General features: G+C 48.4%; 1 protein-coding gene and 1 non-coding gene across 11 annotated transcripts; both read left to right on the top strand.

Moving 5' to 3' along the window:
• The first annotated feature begins 367 nt into the window (after nucleotides 1–367).
• trnap-ugg (transfer RNA proline (anticodon UGG)) lies at nucleotides 368–439 on the top strand. The gene has a single exon. It is a non-coding gene; the product is annotated as a tRNA-Pro (tRNA).
• A 774-nt stretch (nucleotides 440–1,213) lies between these two features.
• On the top strand, nucleotides 1,214–15,447 carry slc39a14 (solute carrier family 39 member 14). Of its 10 annotated transcripts, XM_078086268.1 has the most exons (11): nucleotides 1,587–1,708; nucleotides 2,087–2,194; nucleotides 4,954–5,092; nucleotides 5,528–5,877; nucleotides 6,701–6,878; nucleotides 9,347–9,516; nucleotides 10,212–10,334; nucleotides 11,898–12,053; nucleotides 12,203–12,425; nucleotides 12,506–12,690; nucleotides 12,912–15,447. In XM_078086268.1, the coding sequence occupies exons 4-11, from the start codon at nucleotides 5,557–5,559 to the stop codon at nucleotides 13,062–13,064; spliced, it is 1,509 nt and encodes a 502-aa protein (XP_077942394.1). In that variant the 5' UTR covers nucleotides 1,587–1,708; nucleotides 2,087–2,194; nucleotides 4,954–5,092; nucleotides 5,528–5,556; the 3' UTR covers nucleotides 13,065–15,447. The 10 variants fall into 10 exon arrangements, with proteins under 10 accessions (XP_040052671.2, XP_040052674.2, XP_077942397.1 ...); XM_040196737.2 differs by lacking the exons at nucleotides 1,587–1,708; nucleotides 2,087–2,194 and adding an exon at nucleotides 1,214–1,394; XM_040196740.2 differs by lacking the exons at nucleotides 1,587–1,708; nucleotides 2,087–2,194 and adding an exon at nucleotides 1,228–1,447.
• Nucleotides 15,448–15,631: the final 184 nt, after the last annotated feature.

Below are 15,631 nucleotides of genomic sequence, written 5' to 3'. Positions count from 1 at the left end.
TTTTTTACTTTATTTTACTTCCATGTTAATACTATGTTGCGTCTTTAAAAAAGGGCTATGAATACATTTGCTGAATGGTTGGTAAGACATATCACGTGATCGTTCAATGCTAATAAAAATATATATACAAATCAATATTTGTATTCATTTTTTCTTTATTTTTTTCAGACGGGAATTGCATTTATTTATGTGTTATTTCAAGTATTACATATACAGTAAAAACGATATGATTTCTTTCTACAGCGCGCACGGGCTGTCTCCTGTAGACGAACCATCACCTCAATATACGATCGATGACTACGACCCCGTCTTTTTCCAAATGAGCCAAAAAAAGAGTAATTTTAAAGCTTTCAGGAGTCACTGACGTGGCTCGTTGGTCTAGGGGTATGATTCTCGCTTTGGGTGCGAGAGGTCCCGGGTTCAAATCCCGGACGAGCCCATTATTTACCAAATCTTGGTGAGAAAATCCACTACTACTGGATGTATTTCAATCGATAATCTTTATTGATCAGTAAACTTGTCTCTGGGCTGTGTATTAAATACATGCAATTATTCGACAGTCGATGTCGAATACGAAAAAGAAATGTTTTTGATATAAGACCAGTGAATAAATAACGTCATCAAACCAAAAGGAGGTGATGATGAGAAGTATATCCACAAATGTTCGGTCCTATTGGTTTTCTTTTCCTGCCTATACGTGACGCTATTATCTTTCCAAAAATAACGGAGCATTTTTCCCTTTCTGTCGGATTTTGGAATTTAGAATTACGGTAACTTTATTAAAAGTGGACGTTAATGTTAAGGACCGATACAGGAGATCATTCCTGCCCAGTAACACTCTACAATAAATCATCCCTGGCTAAATAATGACAATAACAACCCTGTACTGCTGTGATGTTGCTGCTCTTTCCTCTTCTCCTTTTACAAATTATTATTATTGTCTCTTTTGGAAGGTTATTCTTTTGTTTCAGTTTATTTAATTTAATTTAATATTTCTCTTATTATACTGTATATAATGTGTATCTTTTTATTCTATTTTCTTCCCTGTACATGCTGCTGTGATACCAAAATTTCCCTCTTGAGGGATCAATAAAGTATCAATCTATCTATCTATCTAACCCCTGACCCAGAAACAGAAGACATTGCAGCACCTCCGTCGGCCGCTAGAGGGAGACACCGCCATTTTGGAAAAAATAAAATAAAAACAAAAACCGGAGGATGAGCTGTGACGTCACGACCCAGAATGACCCCCCCCCCCCTCCCTTCACCGCGTCGTCTGATGATATTTGGATGGGAGAACAGCCGAAACGCACCGGCGACATTTGTACCCCCCGCGTGTCTGTGACATATCGGGTCCGAGCCAAGAGGGACGCTGTTGTTGAAGACCGGCTGACGTAAGACCGATTCTTCTCCCCCCACCTCCTCCTTCCCCCAAACAGCATCACCGGTAAGCTAACGTTGGCGGCTAGCATCACCTGGCTAGCTAACGCGGACGGAAAAACGGCCGCTTGTGGGGCCGTTTGGGACGTGGTTTGACAGCCGAGAGGCTCGCGGCGGGTTCGCGCTCCGCTCCGGAGGACCGGGACTCCGCCGCGGAAGCTAACCGCGTGTAGCCGGAGCGGGTCGGGACCGAAGCCGGCGTCTTGTCGCCTTGTGCGCTGGTCCCGTGAGGGGAGTAAAACAGGTGGGATAAAGGAAAGCGGCCACGGTGAGCGCTTCTGTTTCTGCCTCTCGGGTTGTTCAGTTTGAAGAAACTCCTCCGCTGCGGTTAAAGTTCCAGCAGCGCGCTGTGAAATCCCCGAATCAAAGTGCACTTTCCTAAATTCAGATACGTGGATCCTTTATTCGTATCTGACTGTACAGGAATACACAGAATAAATGTTATTTATTTCACAGTATTCCACCGTTTATTTGCTCTTGGAGCAGAGCTGCTGTTTAGAATCAAAGTAAATGTACCGGATGTGCACTCGAACGCCCCCTTTGATTTATTTTATTATATTTAGGCCCCAAAGTGCATCTTTGTCACTCATTATTGTAGCTGACAATGACAGTAATCTTCCTCATTGTTGTTGTACTGAATCTACAGGTGATTGATAAAGTACGGTGAAAAGCTGTTGTTCGGTGGTGGGAGAAGTACTCCGATCCTTTAAGTATAAGTACTAATACAACACTATGAGAATACTCCAGTCTGAAAGTAAGTCCTGCATTGAAAATACTACTTCTGTATCAAATTGTACAAGTAAGAGTATTTATTTGTGGAGTAAAACCTTTTGTAAAAGAAGATTAGATGGACCTTCTCAAATAGTACGATTAGTACCCGTTTGTACTGAAGCCCATAAACTTCAACCGGTTCATCTTAAACCGTTCATGTATGTTGTACATGTTGTGTCATTAAACGTCGTAGCTGTGTAATTACGCAATGCCAGAAGTACTTTCTGCTTCTATTCAGACCCCACCTGTAATTTTCATTCTGAGCAGCACTGCTCGGCACGGAACAACCGGATCTTAAAATATGACTCACGTGGCCGAAGGTAATCTGTTAAATCAGTCCTGCATTAATCATAAAGTCTTGTAACCACGTTGGCTCGTTAATCTCACATTTCTTTCTAAGATAATATCTTGCCAAGTAACCGGAACTGCAGCAGTGACTATTTAAGTCAAATGTTTAATATGTCTTTATGAAATGTACAAAGCAGTTTACGTTTCAACAACCAGCGCCGGTTCGTGCGGTCTGTGGCCTTCTGCCTCCTGACCTTTTGACCTCTAACCTGGCCTGTGGGTAAAAGCGATGGGCTGACCCAAGCCGAACCCCTTCATTTGGTGGTGAATGGCGCTCTGTTGCTCACTCGGGATGAGCGACCTTTTACGATGCGCTCGGCGGAGCGTGGCGGTCACCGTCTTCCCCTCTAATGACGGCCCGGGTCGATGAGATCAGCCCCGAGGCCCAGAAACGGTAATTACGCTCTGCGGGGTAAATAGCGATGAGTCGATGCGCGGCTTAACCCGCCCCTCGCTCCGGCGGTATATGAAGTGACCCTCCGGGGGGGGACGGGACGAGACGAGACAGTCCAGTGTGTGACGACGACCGGACGCTTTGGCTCAAGAAGGGACCAGTGAGGGCCGGCTGCTGCTTGTGTGTCTCCATTCGGGAAAGGTACGACATGCTTTATGCTTTTAGAAGACAAACCAGACTCCAGAACAGCTGAGAGGAGGAACAGGAAGGAGAATACTTTGTGCTGGTGTCCAATTCTGAGGCCCACATGTTCATGATGGGTGTAGCTGATCAAACTGATCTGTCACCACGAACTCTGGAGGAGAATCTTTCCCTGTTGTCAGATATTTTGAAGGGTTGTGTGGATCTGGAATCGATTCTAAATTCTGTTTTTTTCAAACTTTGCCTCAATTAGTCTTGCATCAGAATTTATTTTCTTTTATTGCAGCAAAATGGGGTTATTAAGTAGTCGTTGGACCACATCGACCTAAATGCATGACTGCGAGCAGACAGACCTCTGAATACATATCAGCGCTGCAGGTGTTCTGAACCAGGGTCAGTGGGCTCAGAAGATCTGTGGTTACTAAACCAATACTGAGGATGGACGTCCCGGCGGCTCCAGTTCAGTCGAGCTCCTGACCGAGGGCGAGTTGAGTTTAGATAAACGGCCGTTTGCCCTCCGCCTGCGGACTGGAGCGCAGAGGAGAAGTGAGCCGAGTTCCCACGAGTGCTTTGAAAAATATCACGCGTAGCTTCGCCTCGGTAGAGTTTGACGTTCCTTTTCCGCTCCAGTGGAACATCACTTTGCTAAAGTAGAAGGTGTCGCTGACCACGTGTGTGTGTTCGGTTCCCAGGGGTCCCAGTTTGTACGGTGACACGAATTGTGGGTAAACTGGTCTTTTGGGAACCATGTGGCGGCGGGCGACGTCCCTCCGGTCTTTGTGGGGCGCGTTTGATTCGCCGGCGTCTTCTCTTCCACCTCTTTCTGCTCCGTGGAGCTGCTGATAACCAGGGGACCGTCTGGCTTGCGGGGTGGTGACCCTGATCCACAGCGGGTGACGTAACCGCTGATAACGCGGGTTGTTTGCTTCGCCTGATTCCCCACGTGGGCCCGTTTGCTCGCTGCCACTTGCCGCGCGTTCCTGGTTTATCGCGTGTTGGCCGTGGCTCGAGGGGCCGGCGCCTGTTTGGTCTCTAATCTGCCGACGGCCACTTGCTCACAATCCAAAGCAGGAAAGCCGGGGCCACTTTCTAAGAACAGAGGACCTGACATGCCGAGCTCCGTAGAACCAAGAATGCGGCTCTTTACTCAGGTGAGCGCGCTTCCCCCTCGCCGCCGGCTGCACGGTGCACAGCGCGGCGAAAAGGCTGCAGACCGGCCTTCATCTCCCCGACTATCTAAAGGCTACAAACTTGTAACATTTTATTTTATATCTCAAACTTTGATCACAAGTAAATATATGCATACAAGCGACTAAATAACGATCACTAACGAAAAAAGAAGCACCACCAATAACAATAGGATTATTTTTATCTCCTAGCTAAGTTAAGTGAGCGGAGTCAAACATTTAATTGGAGCTGGATTTGCAAACCTAAACACTTGCGGCGTGTTGATGTCATGTTGGAAGTTTTGCTGTTCCCCTCGTGAGTGCTTGTGGTTCACAAGCTAGAGGCCACATTCTAAACCACTGAGCGGTTCTTTCCCACTGCAAATACCTTCTGCTCCTTTATCACATCTCACTCGGTTGTGAGCAGCCATTTTTATATGAGGAAATAATATGGTGCTTATTGACGATGATATTGACGGACGGGGGAGAGCCGATGCGTTTTAAGATGCAGTTTCTGGTTTCTTTTCTTCTTCACTGCTTCTCTTTGTTTTCTCTCCATCCTCTCCTATTTCTTTCCTGATCACCGGTCGTAACCTTTTGCTTTGTCTCCCCCCCCCCCCCCCCCCCTCACAGTCCACTGCTCCCCTGAGGAGATCCCTGCTCCCTTCAGGCGTCCCCCCTCCCGTCCCCCCCCCTGACTCCCATCACTGCTCCCAGGTGTCCCGTGGGCCTCGGGGCTCGACAGCCGTCATCAGTGGCTCCGTGGGAGAAGGTGAGTTTCTTCACTCCAACATGAAGGAGGTCTGTTTATTCAGCTTTGCAGGCGGACCTCGAAGAATCGCCGCTCTGTGTGCGCACGCCACAGTTGGCCCTGTGTGTGCGTTGTGTGTGTGTGTGTGTGTGTGCGCTCTGTGTGGGACCGTCACAGTTAGCTTAACTTTGTGCTCATGAAAGTTTGTGATGGGAGGGAGAAACTTGGAAGCACGATGCAGTCGGAACGCTGACGTTCTATATTCTCTCAACCACAAAGTGTGACTGTGGGCGTTGTGTGTGTGATGAAGGTGTGTAGTTGTAATTGTTAGTGTGCGTTGTGGCAACACTCGGGCCTCTCAGTGGACTGTGGGGGGGGTTTAATTGACCCTTCACCTTCTTAACAGGCCTCATTTGTTTTTTGTCAGTGAGTATTTTTGTTGTTCTCCCTCCACAGACCAGCGTCGGCCAGCCGCTGGAGGAGCCATGCTCACCCGGCCCCCTCGTGGCCGTGCCACTGCGTCCGCCCGCCTCCTCCGGCCCCTGCCCATGTTGGTTTTGGCCGTGGCGGTGCTCCTCTGCCCCGTGGGCCGAGTGACGTGTCAGACGCGAGGTCAGACGCAGTCGCCCGCCCAGGTGCTGCAGGACCTGCTGTCCCGCTACGGGGACAATAGCACCATCTCGGTGCCACAGCTGCGCTCTCTGCTGGCCCTTATCAGCCAAGGTCAGGGGGACGGGGACGGCGGCGGCGGCGTCGTGGCGGAGACGCCAAAGATAAACATGCCTCCCAAATCAAACAGCTCCAAGGTGAGAAAAGGTCCCGCGTTAGCACGTAGATCACAAGAAGCAACCACGTAAAATAAATTAATAGAAATTACTTCTTACTTTTAAAAAGTCCAGCATATTTATTTATGAACTTCCTGAGCTTCATAAATATGTTTGGTTGGTGTTTGCCGGCTCATCTTTATCATCTGGACCAAACCTGAAATACGCCCCAGACGTGGGGAGCAGCATTTCTTTATTTTTATCCCGCTCTAGGCCATCTTTGTCTGCTCCACCAGCAGAGCGGCAGGCCGACCCCTGACGGAGCATCTTGTGTGCTCAAATACAGCCTCAATATGGCTCCTCGAACAGAAGAATGAAATACCTCCAGCTGAAGGTGTGAATCCAGCTTCAGTCCCGCCTGAGAGACCAGCTGATGGCTGGATAGCAGAAATATTTAGCATATTTCCCGTGCTTAGTGTCGTGGCTGATTGACTCACTCGCCGCTCTGCTTTAGATCTGTTGGCAGCAGCAAAGAGGTGGAGGTCACGTGTTGAGTCACGTTGTCGCGCTCCTTTTACAGGCAGCTCATCGCATTCCACGATGTCACTGCTTTCTTCTTACCGACGGCGGTTCATAGAATAATTCGTTTGTCCGTTTCTCCTGTTTCCAAATGCAGCAATTGAATCAACATAATGGATAAAATACCTTTTCACTTTGTGGGTTGAAATCTAAGACGAAGGGATTTCAGAACCCTTTTAAGCCGTTGACCATCGCGTCCAGCTGTCTGTTGTTGCTGTCGTTTGAAATCTGAATGATCAGAAACAATATGACAAACGTGTTTGACCCGGCGGCCCCTCTCTTGCAGTGCCTGCCGGCCGACACGCTGGCCGTCTACAGCATCGGCGAGCAGTCGCGCCTGGACGAGCAGGGCCTGCGGGAGCTCTGCCCCACCATGCTGCAGCAGCTGGACGCCGGCACTTGCAGGGGGCGGAAAGAGGAGGAGTCGAGCGCGGAGCCCTCCCCCAGGCCCACGGACGCCGAGGGTGAGCGCAACAAAAAGACCGAAGCCCACCAAGAGGGGACCCTGTTAGAAGTATTGAGAGGCCAAAGCTTGATATCCATAATTCAATTATTAAAGCACATCAATGAGCTGTAAATATGCATCAGTGCACCAAAGCTTCAGCTGCAAATGTTCCCGTCCGATGGAGTCACCTCCTCCTTTGAGTCCTGAGACAATGAACAGTAAATGTCTCATTTCCTTTCCATTTGTTTTCATCTTTTTGGGGGCTTTGTTAACAACTTTATCCTGTGAGAGGAACATTGAGTGTACTTTTTTATATACTAATGTGATTTGTGTTTGCTGTTGTCTTTTTTCCCCACTCTTTCCTATTTGTTCCGGCTAAGGAGACCTTGAAAAAACATTTTGGGCTGCGAATGTGTGTTTTGTTGCCTACAGGCCGTGATATCACGATGTTGCCAGAGGAGCCGAAGGCCGGAATGAGCACGCTCAGTTAGCCGGGGCTCAGATCGCGTTGCTCAGTTTGTCCTTAAAAAAAAAAAAAAAAACGCCACAATCCACAATCCTGCCTCCGTCTGCACATCCGGGACGTGGGAACGCTCTCCTCCCCTCGGCCGCTGACTCGCTGCAACTGCATCCAGGCGGCCGTCCTGGCTGCAGAGCCATTCTGGCATCTCCGTCCGGTATTAACCAGCCTTTCCGGGTTAAAAGCCTTTGTCCGTCGTTTGGCAGGTGGAGGTCGGGAAGGGTTTGAATCTCTTCCTCTCCACTGGCAGGTCAGCTTTCTAACCTCAGCCCCCAGCGCGCCTCGCCCTCCCGCGTAGTCGGTTTATTTTGGCATCGCGGCTGTTTTTCTCTAAAAGTGCCACGAAAATTTGTTTCCGCTGCAAATCCCACTGACTGAAATAAATGATTTAAAGTATCAGCGGCTGTTTTCCACCCTCCTTTCTCCTTAATGAGCCGCGCCCACCTTCAAGGGAACCGTCACAGCGGCCGACGTGCCGCTCCTCCTCTGCTTTGTTCAGCCGGTGCTTAGAAACCCGTTCATGTGACCGTAGCGTGATTAACTATCACTTCCTCCTCATTCAACATCTGCTCGATTTCTGCAGTGAAGCGCTGGAAACTGCGTCTGCTTTCACCACGGCATGAAGGCATCTCACAGCTTGGATGGATCATAAATCTCCTCATTTAACTTTTCTTTTCCCCCCCAAGCTTCTCAGGTGCCGCAGCCTCCGACTAAAATGTCACAAAAAACCTTCGACGAACGTCAAGAAGCCGTATTTCTTTGTACAGGTGTCAGAAGCACTGATTCCTCAAAGTAAAGGAAAAGTCTACTTGTGAGACGTAGGGATAGACGAGGAAAACTACATTATTATGACATAAATAACGTATATTTTTCAGGCAAGTTTTCACCACATCCATGAGAATATTTTTGCTTCACTAAAAGCTCCAATACATCTGTTTGTTTCCAGTACAGAGATCCGTCATTTTAAATGTGCTTTTAGGGCTCGTTGCATTTGATCGGCGACGCAGCTGAATGACCTCACAGTATTCCTGCTTGCCTTAACGTCCCGCCTCCCTCTCTCATCCAACCTGTCCGTCACTCAAAAACCCTCCAGTGTGGGGCTTCTCTTTCCTGAGTGTGACGGTGATCAATGCCTTCTCCCTCACCGGAGTCTTCATCATTCCCCTGCTGAAGACGCGCTACATGAAACACGCGCTCACCTTTTTCATCGCCCTCGCCGTCGGCACGCTGTTCTCCACCGCCGTCCTGCAGCTCCTGCCAGAGGTTTGCCACCCATCCCCGTTTGACCTTTCCCACAAAACCCCTCTTCATACGCCGAGGGAGACCCTCGGCCCGTTTTCCTCTCCTTCCCTCCTTGGTGTTTCCTCCGGTGTCCTCTGGCTCTAATCAGCGCTCTGGAAGACGTTTTGGTTTCGCTCGACTCTGCAACCGCTTCCACCGACCGCCTCGGCAGCGACTTCCTGTCTGCTGCTCTGGCAGCGAGACGAACGCCGGGTGTGAGAGTCAGTTGAGCTCCTGGGGGATTCCTGGGGAAATGGGGCACAGCGGCCTTAAAGCGATCTTCAAATTAAAACTGTGACCACCTGGTTGGCATTCGTGGTCATTCGTGTGTGTGTGTGTGTGTGAGAGATAAAGTAAGCTGCCACTTCCCCCTGATTGCTTCCCTATCAAACCGCATGGGGTTCAGAAACCGCTCCACAGGACGCCAACGAAAGGGGGCGTCGCTCCGGCGCCGAATCAACGGTCTAACGAGCTCGTCGTCTCTGGTGTCCAATGAAATCAATCAATGAAAATGTTTTTTGATCCATCTGATTTCATTCAATTCTTACCTTTTTCTTTCCAGGGCGATAACTGGTTGGTGTTCTCTAATCTTCCTTTTACCCTGTTTGTGATTTAATGTGACAAAAATCAGCTCTGAACTAACTACTTCTGTCTGTTGTCTCTCTTTCCTCCTCGCGGCCGATCAGTGTGGGGCTATGGGATCCTCTCTGTGACACTGATCTCTCTGTGCTCGCTGGTCGGGGCCTGCGTGGTGCCCTTCATGAAGAAAACCTTTTACAAGCGGCTGCTGCTGTACTTCATAGCGCTGGCCATCGGCACGCTCTACTCCAACGCCCTGTTTCAGCTCATCCCAGAGGTAGAGTCCGCGCGGCCCCGCTTAGTCCGCGGCGCACACGCTCGCTTTGTAGCTGCCGTGACCCGAGGGATGAAGCGCTCTGCTCATATTGAACTGAATGCAGCCGGCTTACAGGACATAAAGAGTCCCAGGTCGCCTGCTGACAGGTGGGCCGGTAGCAGCCGGGTTTCAACCAGCCGGACGGCCGTTGCTTTGCACGTTTGTATAACTCGGTGTGTAGAATCCAAATGCTTCACACTGAATCCTCAAAAACGGCAATAAATAGTGATTCAGGTTAATGAATGAGGTGGTGTTGGCGGTTTAGTGACTCTCTGTTAAACTGGAGTGTTCTAGTCGACGCTACGTTCACACTACGAGAGACTGACGCAACATAAAGGCCGAGCGCCGTCGCCGATGAACTGGCAAACCTGTTTTTCCGATGGAAACTGAACAGTATTAAAAAGTAAAGTAGCTCTATGAAACTATGAAATAGTTTGTCGTGTTTTTAACATGACGTGACGTTTTCATTGGATCAGCTCACCTGAGACGTCTCTGCAGTATCTGAAGGGAAAACAAGCGACTCAGCGACCTCTTATTGTCCACTTTCAAAAACCGTTTCATTGGTTTAAAAAGCGACGTCAGTCAGAATTGATGCGATTACAGCTACTAAAAACTCAACAACCTGACGCCGTCTTCTCCTCCTGCGATGATGGTAGGCCTTCGGTTTTGACCCCATGGTGGACTTCTACGTGTCCAAATCTGCGATGGTGTTCGCCGGCTTCTACCTCTTCTTCTTCACCGAGAAGGTCCTCCGAGTGCTCCTCAAACAGAGGAAAGGGGTGAGTGGGACTGACGTCATTACACAATGGAAAGAGAACGTCCATGCGATGAACATGTTGCTTCACAATGTGCTAGACTGAATCTGCAAAGGTCTCGATGTATCTTTAAAATCCCTAAATATGAAGATTCCGTATTTAATCATTCAGTATTAGTATTATATGTGTAATATAAGTTCCTTAAATCCATGAAAACATGGAGATTGGTTTGGTTTTTCCTCTGGTTTCTTACAACTGGGCCTCGGTGAGTTAAAAGCCTTAAGTTACAAAAGACTTGAAGAGGACAATATTCCTGACCTTTCTTCTTGCTGTAAAGGAAGCCGATGAGACGACATCCGTTTCTTGTAATGCTCGTCTTTCCCTGTTGAGCCTCTGAGGCTCGACCTCGGATAACACTCCTACAACCCCAAAGAATAAATGAAAGACTTCAATGTTACTTTTAATATTTACTTTACATTTTGAGCAATAGTTTAGTGAGCAATAACAAAAAGAAAGCTCATTTCATCACAAAATGGTACGTCCACAGTAGCACAATACTTAACTCCATCTGCTGTAGCGGTGCGCGGACTATAGCGGAATAGCTGGTGCAACGCGTGCGTCACGTTGTTCATCCCTGTAGACGTGAGGCCGGTCTAACCAGTCGGGAGCAGATACTGGTGGGTCAAGTTCACAGCCGGGAATCTTGGCGTGCGAGTCTCACAATGCGCAGACTGAACCACGTGACGCGTGTTTGGAGAGGAATTCCGCCGTGTGTTCGTTCAGCTGTTCGCAATGGTTCAGGGTTTAATATTACTTGTCTCTCTTTATTGTTAGATTTAAACAAAAAACGACATCACTAGTAGGAGAGCGCTGTGATCCGCCTTTTAGGCTTTCGCATATTCTAATATTAATATTTTAGTTATTTTAAAGGCTCCTTTTTTTTATGCGCTAATAAAGTAAAAAGTACAGATAAGTCAAACAAGTACGTAGATTTAAGGATACAGGAAACGATCATTACACGCAGAAGGTTTGGTCTCTTAGTTTTACTCCTCATGTGGGAGTTCTGTTCTCGTGGCCCAGACCGGCTTTGTAAGATGGAGTGTGGCTTTATTTGCTGGCTCCTCGCCACCGGGTGACGGCTCCTCTGCCTATTTGCTTGAGAGAAATCCACGAGCCACTTTCAGCCGGCGGAGTGAAATTCCTAAAGCATCTGTCCTGGCGCAGCTTCGCCGTGCGGATTCGATTCGACAAATGGCAGCAGTGGCTGTACGGTGGGCGGGCACTCGCTCCACCTTGTGGTCACTGTGCGCCGGGGTCATGTGACCCCCCGCCATCGCAATTACCGACTAACACGTCGACCCGCTGATCCAATTACAGATTTGACCCCTATTTGCACCCATAATGCTGCTGTCAGCTCCAAATCCCTCCGTGTCGACTTCAAAAGGTGTGTGTGTGTGTGTGTGTGTGTGTGTGTGTGTGTGTGTGTGTGTGTGTGTGTGTGTGTGTTTGCCTGAGACGCTGTTGCGGGTGTGAGGAAAACGTCCCCGTGTGTCATTTCATGAGTAAATGTTGTTGGTTTCCTCTCAGAACCACGGCCACAGTCATTACTCCCCCCCCGACGGGGAGGTGGAGGAGGGCGAGAAGGAGAAGCTGCAGCAGAACGGAGAAGCCAGCAGTCTGACTCCGGGGAAGGTGGAGGAGGGCGAGGGCGAGCTCATGCTGAGTCCCGCTCAGACACCACAGGTACAAAAAAATGTCAGTCTGTCGTTGTTTTTTTTGAGACTGGATTCGTTGTCATTTTTTATTTTCAGGAGGGGAAATTATTTTTATGACGACGGCATTTAAGCCTTTAAACCTGCTTGAATCCGTCTTTGAAATGTGACCCTCCCCAGGACTCCCAGAGCCCGGACGGCGGGGGGCGGTCCGCCGGCTGCTATTGGCTGAAGGGGGCGACCTACGCCGACATCGGCACGCTGGCCTGGATGATCACGCTGAGCGACGGCCTGCACAACTTCATCGACGGCCTGGCCATCGGCGCCTCCTTCACCGCCTCCGTCTTCCAGGGCGTCAGCACCTCGGTGGCCATCCTGTGCGAGGAGTTCCCCCACGAGCTCGGTGAGTCTCCGGGAGGCCGCCGGACTCGTCTCCCCCCCCCGTCCCCCGTCTCCGCCCTAACGGCCTCGCTCTGCTTCCAGGGGACTTTGTGATCCTGCTCAACGCCGGCATGAGCATCCAGCAGGCGCTCTTCTTCAACTTCCTGTCGGCCTGCTGCTGTTACCTGGGCATGGGCTTCGGCATCCTGGCCGGCAACAGCTTCTCCCCGAACTGGATCTTCGCCCTGGCAGGCGGAATGTTCCTCTACATCGCGCTGGCTGACATGGTCAGTGTTTTGGGGAGGGGGTTATACTCTGATGATGTCATTTGAGTCCTTGGCGAGCTCCTCCCACAGAAGACGAACGTGTGTTTCGGGCTGTGCAGCGCGCCGCACGTCTGTCACACACACGACGACCTTTAATGTGCAGCAGGGGAGCAGCTCGCCCACTCGTCTGGAGAGTAAAAAGTTCTTCACCTCTCGGTTGTTGTTTTTTCCTTCTCCCTCAGTTCCCAGAGATGAACGAGGTGAGTCGGGAGGAAGAGGACGCCGGCGGCAGCAGCTTCCTGCTCACCTTCGCCATCCAGAACGCCGGCCTGCTGACGGGCTTCGGCATCATGCTGCTCCTCACCATGTACTCCGGACAGATACAGCTGGGCTAGCTGCTCCAGCTCAGACTTTTTTTTCTGCTACTGTAAACTAACTTCTCCCCCCCTTCAAGAGGAGGAGACGCTTCTTGTTTTTCCTCTCTTCTTTATCTTCCTCCCTGCGGCGGGTACGCACACCTTTCCTCTGCCGAAGAGCCCCGGCGTGGCGGTAGATCCCGGCCACAGCGGGAACCGGCCTCCTTTCCTTCTGCGCGATTTATCGGCCTTTTCCCCTCGACGGCGGCTCTAGAAACGTGGAAGCGGCGCTCGGCCTGCAGAGACGAGCTCAGGACCTCTGAAGATGACGTGCCGGACTCGTCACCCGTCGCTCAAGCCTTTCCTCCGCTCTCCTCGCTACTGACTACATTTTGGGCTTTTGCTTTCCTCGCATTGTGTCACATGAGAGGTGATCACGGAGGTTTCTGTCTCTGATCGTCTCTGAACTTCCTCCGAACTTCCAGCTGGAGTATTGAATCCTTCTTTTCCAGACTTTGACCTCCCGCCCCCTTTCATTACACACCAAAAACCAATCATTAAGAAACCTGAACTTTAATTTGACATCCAGCTGGATCGAATTGTTTTACGTGTTGATGTTTTATACGTGATGACCATGAAATCAGACTTTTTGAAGGCCAAATAGGAGCAGACCATTGAGACTGGCGAAGGGCTACACGGCGACGCTTGGAGCGCAGCGCTTTGTTTCCTCAGAACGGACTAATCCCTAAAGACGGATCACATATACGTGACACAACGTGATATTAGTGATGTTCGTGGCTTCGTGCCGATCGGAAACAGCAAAGCGTCGGCCTTCCTCCACCTATTTTACCATCTGTGCCCTTCGTTGATCTTTGAATTTCTTTGATTTTTTTTTTTTCCTCGTACTCTTGATCTTGAAACCCGCAGGCTTTTTTTTTTCCTACACTCATCTCTTATTTTACATGTTTGAACAAGATGAATCATACAAACACATCATGTTCTGTGACCGTTTCCATGTTCATCACCGTTAAAAATGAAGTATCTGGATCGGTGGTCATGGCAACGCAACAAGGTCAAACGTCTGTGATGACCGATGTGGTTCTGAAGGTACTCACTGAATCCCAGGACCTCTTAGTCCACTGGAGAGGAATCTGCATCAATCAGCTGATTGGTCTATTCAATGGAACATTAAACAGCTGCTGTTTTGGTAATCGGTTAAACTTCAGTGTAATTTTTTAAAGCAGAAATCTCACCGGTTCCGCCTTCTCTGACCCTGTTTTCATCTGCTAGGATGTAAAGTCAGGAAAACCCTTTTGGGGTTTCTTCATGTGGATCCGCCTCCCGCTCAGGTCGACGCACCTTAAAATCAATTCCACAAAAATGTCATTATTCTACAACCATTATATCATAATCAATCAATCAATACTTCATGCTGTTGAGTTAAAGCATAACAACAAACTGTTAATTGACGCTTTAACCGATTAAAAAGGAGCATCTGTATTCTTTGAAACGTAGAAGGTAAAACAATATTTGAGAGCCTTCCAGGTTCGTTCTTATCTCTCTTTCACGTTTCAACATCCTCGCGGTTGTAAAGTGAGCGGAGAAGCGTCTGCATACTGTTGGTCAGTGAAAAGCGCTTCACGATCTGAAGTTTATTGGAGCAACTCGTACGACCCGTTGTGCCCTTTTCTCATATTGTAAACGACAAAGACTGACGTGTTGTTTAGGGTTGAAATGATCTCCATAGCAACGCTGTGCTGCTGTTGAAGCTACAAATGTTCGGCCCTATTGTCCATCTATATTTACTGATGTACTACAGCAGGAAGCAGTAGATTCTTGAAAACTTTTTGACTTTTTGAAAAGAGCCTTAGGTTATATTTTATTAGAAATAGAAAGGAGGTCACGTTATTGTAAAGACTTGAATGCTGTAATTATCCCTGGATGGAGAAGTTTTTAACTTGTACCATGAGGTACAGTATTACTGCTGCTTGATATTTACCGTCTTTGGGAGATTATGCGTCGTTCTTCGAGCCATAGAATATTTATGCTCTAACCCTAAAAAAAAAAAAGAATATTCAGTTGCGGTTTACATCCGAAGCCATGAAAGCAAACTGAAGTTCTGTCTTGTTTGTTGTTTATCTTTGTTTCAGTATTTTGTTTTGAAGAAGTGGGACTTTTTATTTGCATTGAATATTTTAACTGTTAAGTCTAAAGACAAATGGCCGAAACTTCTGGTCATATACGCTAATATTAATCTCAATCTGAGAACTGAAACTGGACATTTTGATAATTTATTGATCTTCTTTCAGACTTGATAATTAAAGACATAATGTGCTTAATGTAATTTGGGAATCCTCATCAGCGCTATCTGTGTATCATTGAAATCCTTTTTTATAAACATTCTTTTCCAAGAAAATCAAAATCAATGTGTCAAGTGTCATGATTGTCTTGTTTATTCCACCTCTTTATGTGACGTTTAAATGTGCTTTTCTTCCTTTAGTCCTCGCGTGTAGAAAAACAATCTTTTTTCTAAACCGGAATAAAACACATTTAGGGTTTTCTATCCGTAACCATGTTTATCTCCGTTTTTCAAAGCTCAGTGTCTC

This window comes from Gasterosteus aculeatus, chromosome 13 (assembly GCF_964276395.1).
Source record: "Gasterosteus aculeatus chromosome 13, fGasAcu3.hap1.1, whole genome shotgun sequence".
Taxonomy (NCBI): Eukaryota; Metazoa; Chordata; class Actinopteri; order Perciformes; family Gasterosteidae; genus Gasterosteus; species Gasterosteus aculeatus.
The sequence above is the reverse complement of the archived record's forward strand: the minus strand, read 5'-3'. Positions and strand labels throughout refer to the sequence as shown.

Excerpts from the sequence above, each read along its gene's own strand:
- slc39a14 (XM_040196732.2), top strand. The coding sequence starts at position 4,264 with ATGCCGAGCTCCGTAGAACCAAGAATGCGGCTCTTTACTCAG. Across the intron at positions 5,878-6,700 it reads CCAAATCAAACAGCTCCAAG|TGCCTGCCGGCCGACACGCT; the intron begins GTGAGAAAAGGT and ends CCTCTCTTGCAG. Across the intron at positions 12,054-12,202 it reads GTCCCGCTCAGACACCACAG|GACTCCCAGAGCCCGGACGG; the intron begins GTACAAAAAAAT and ends GACCCTCCCCAG.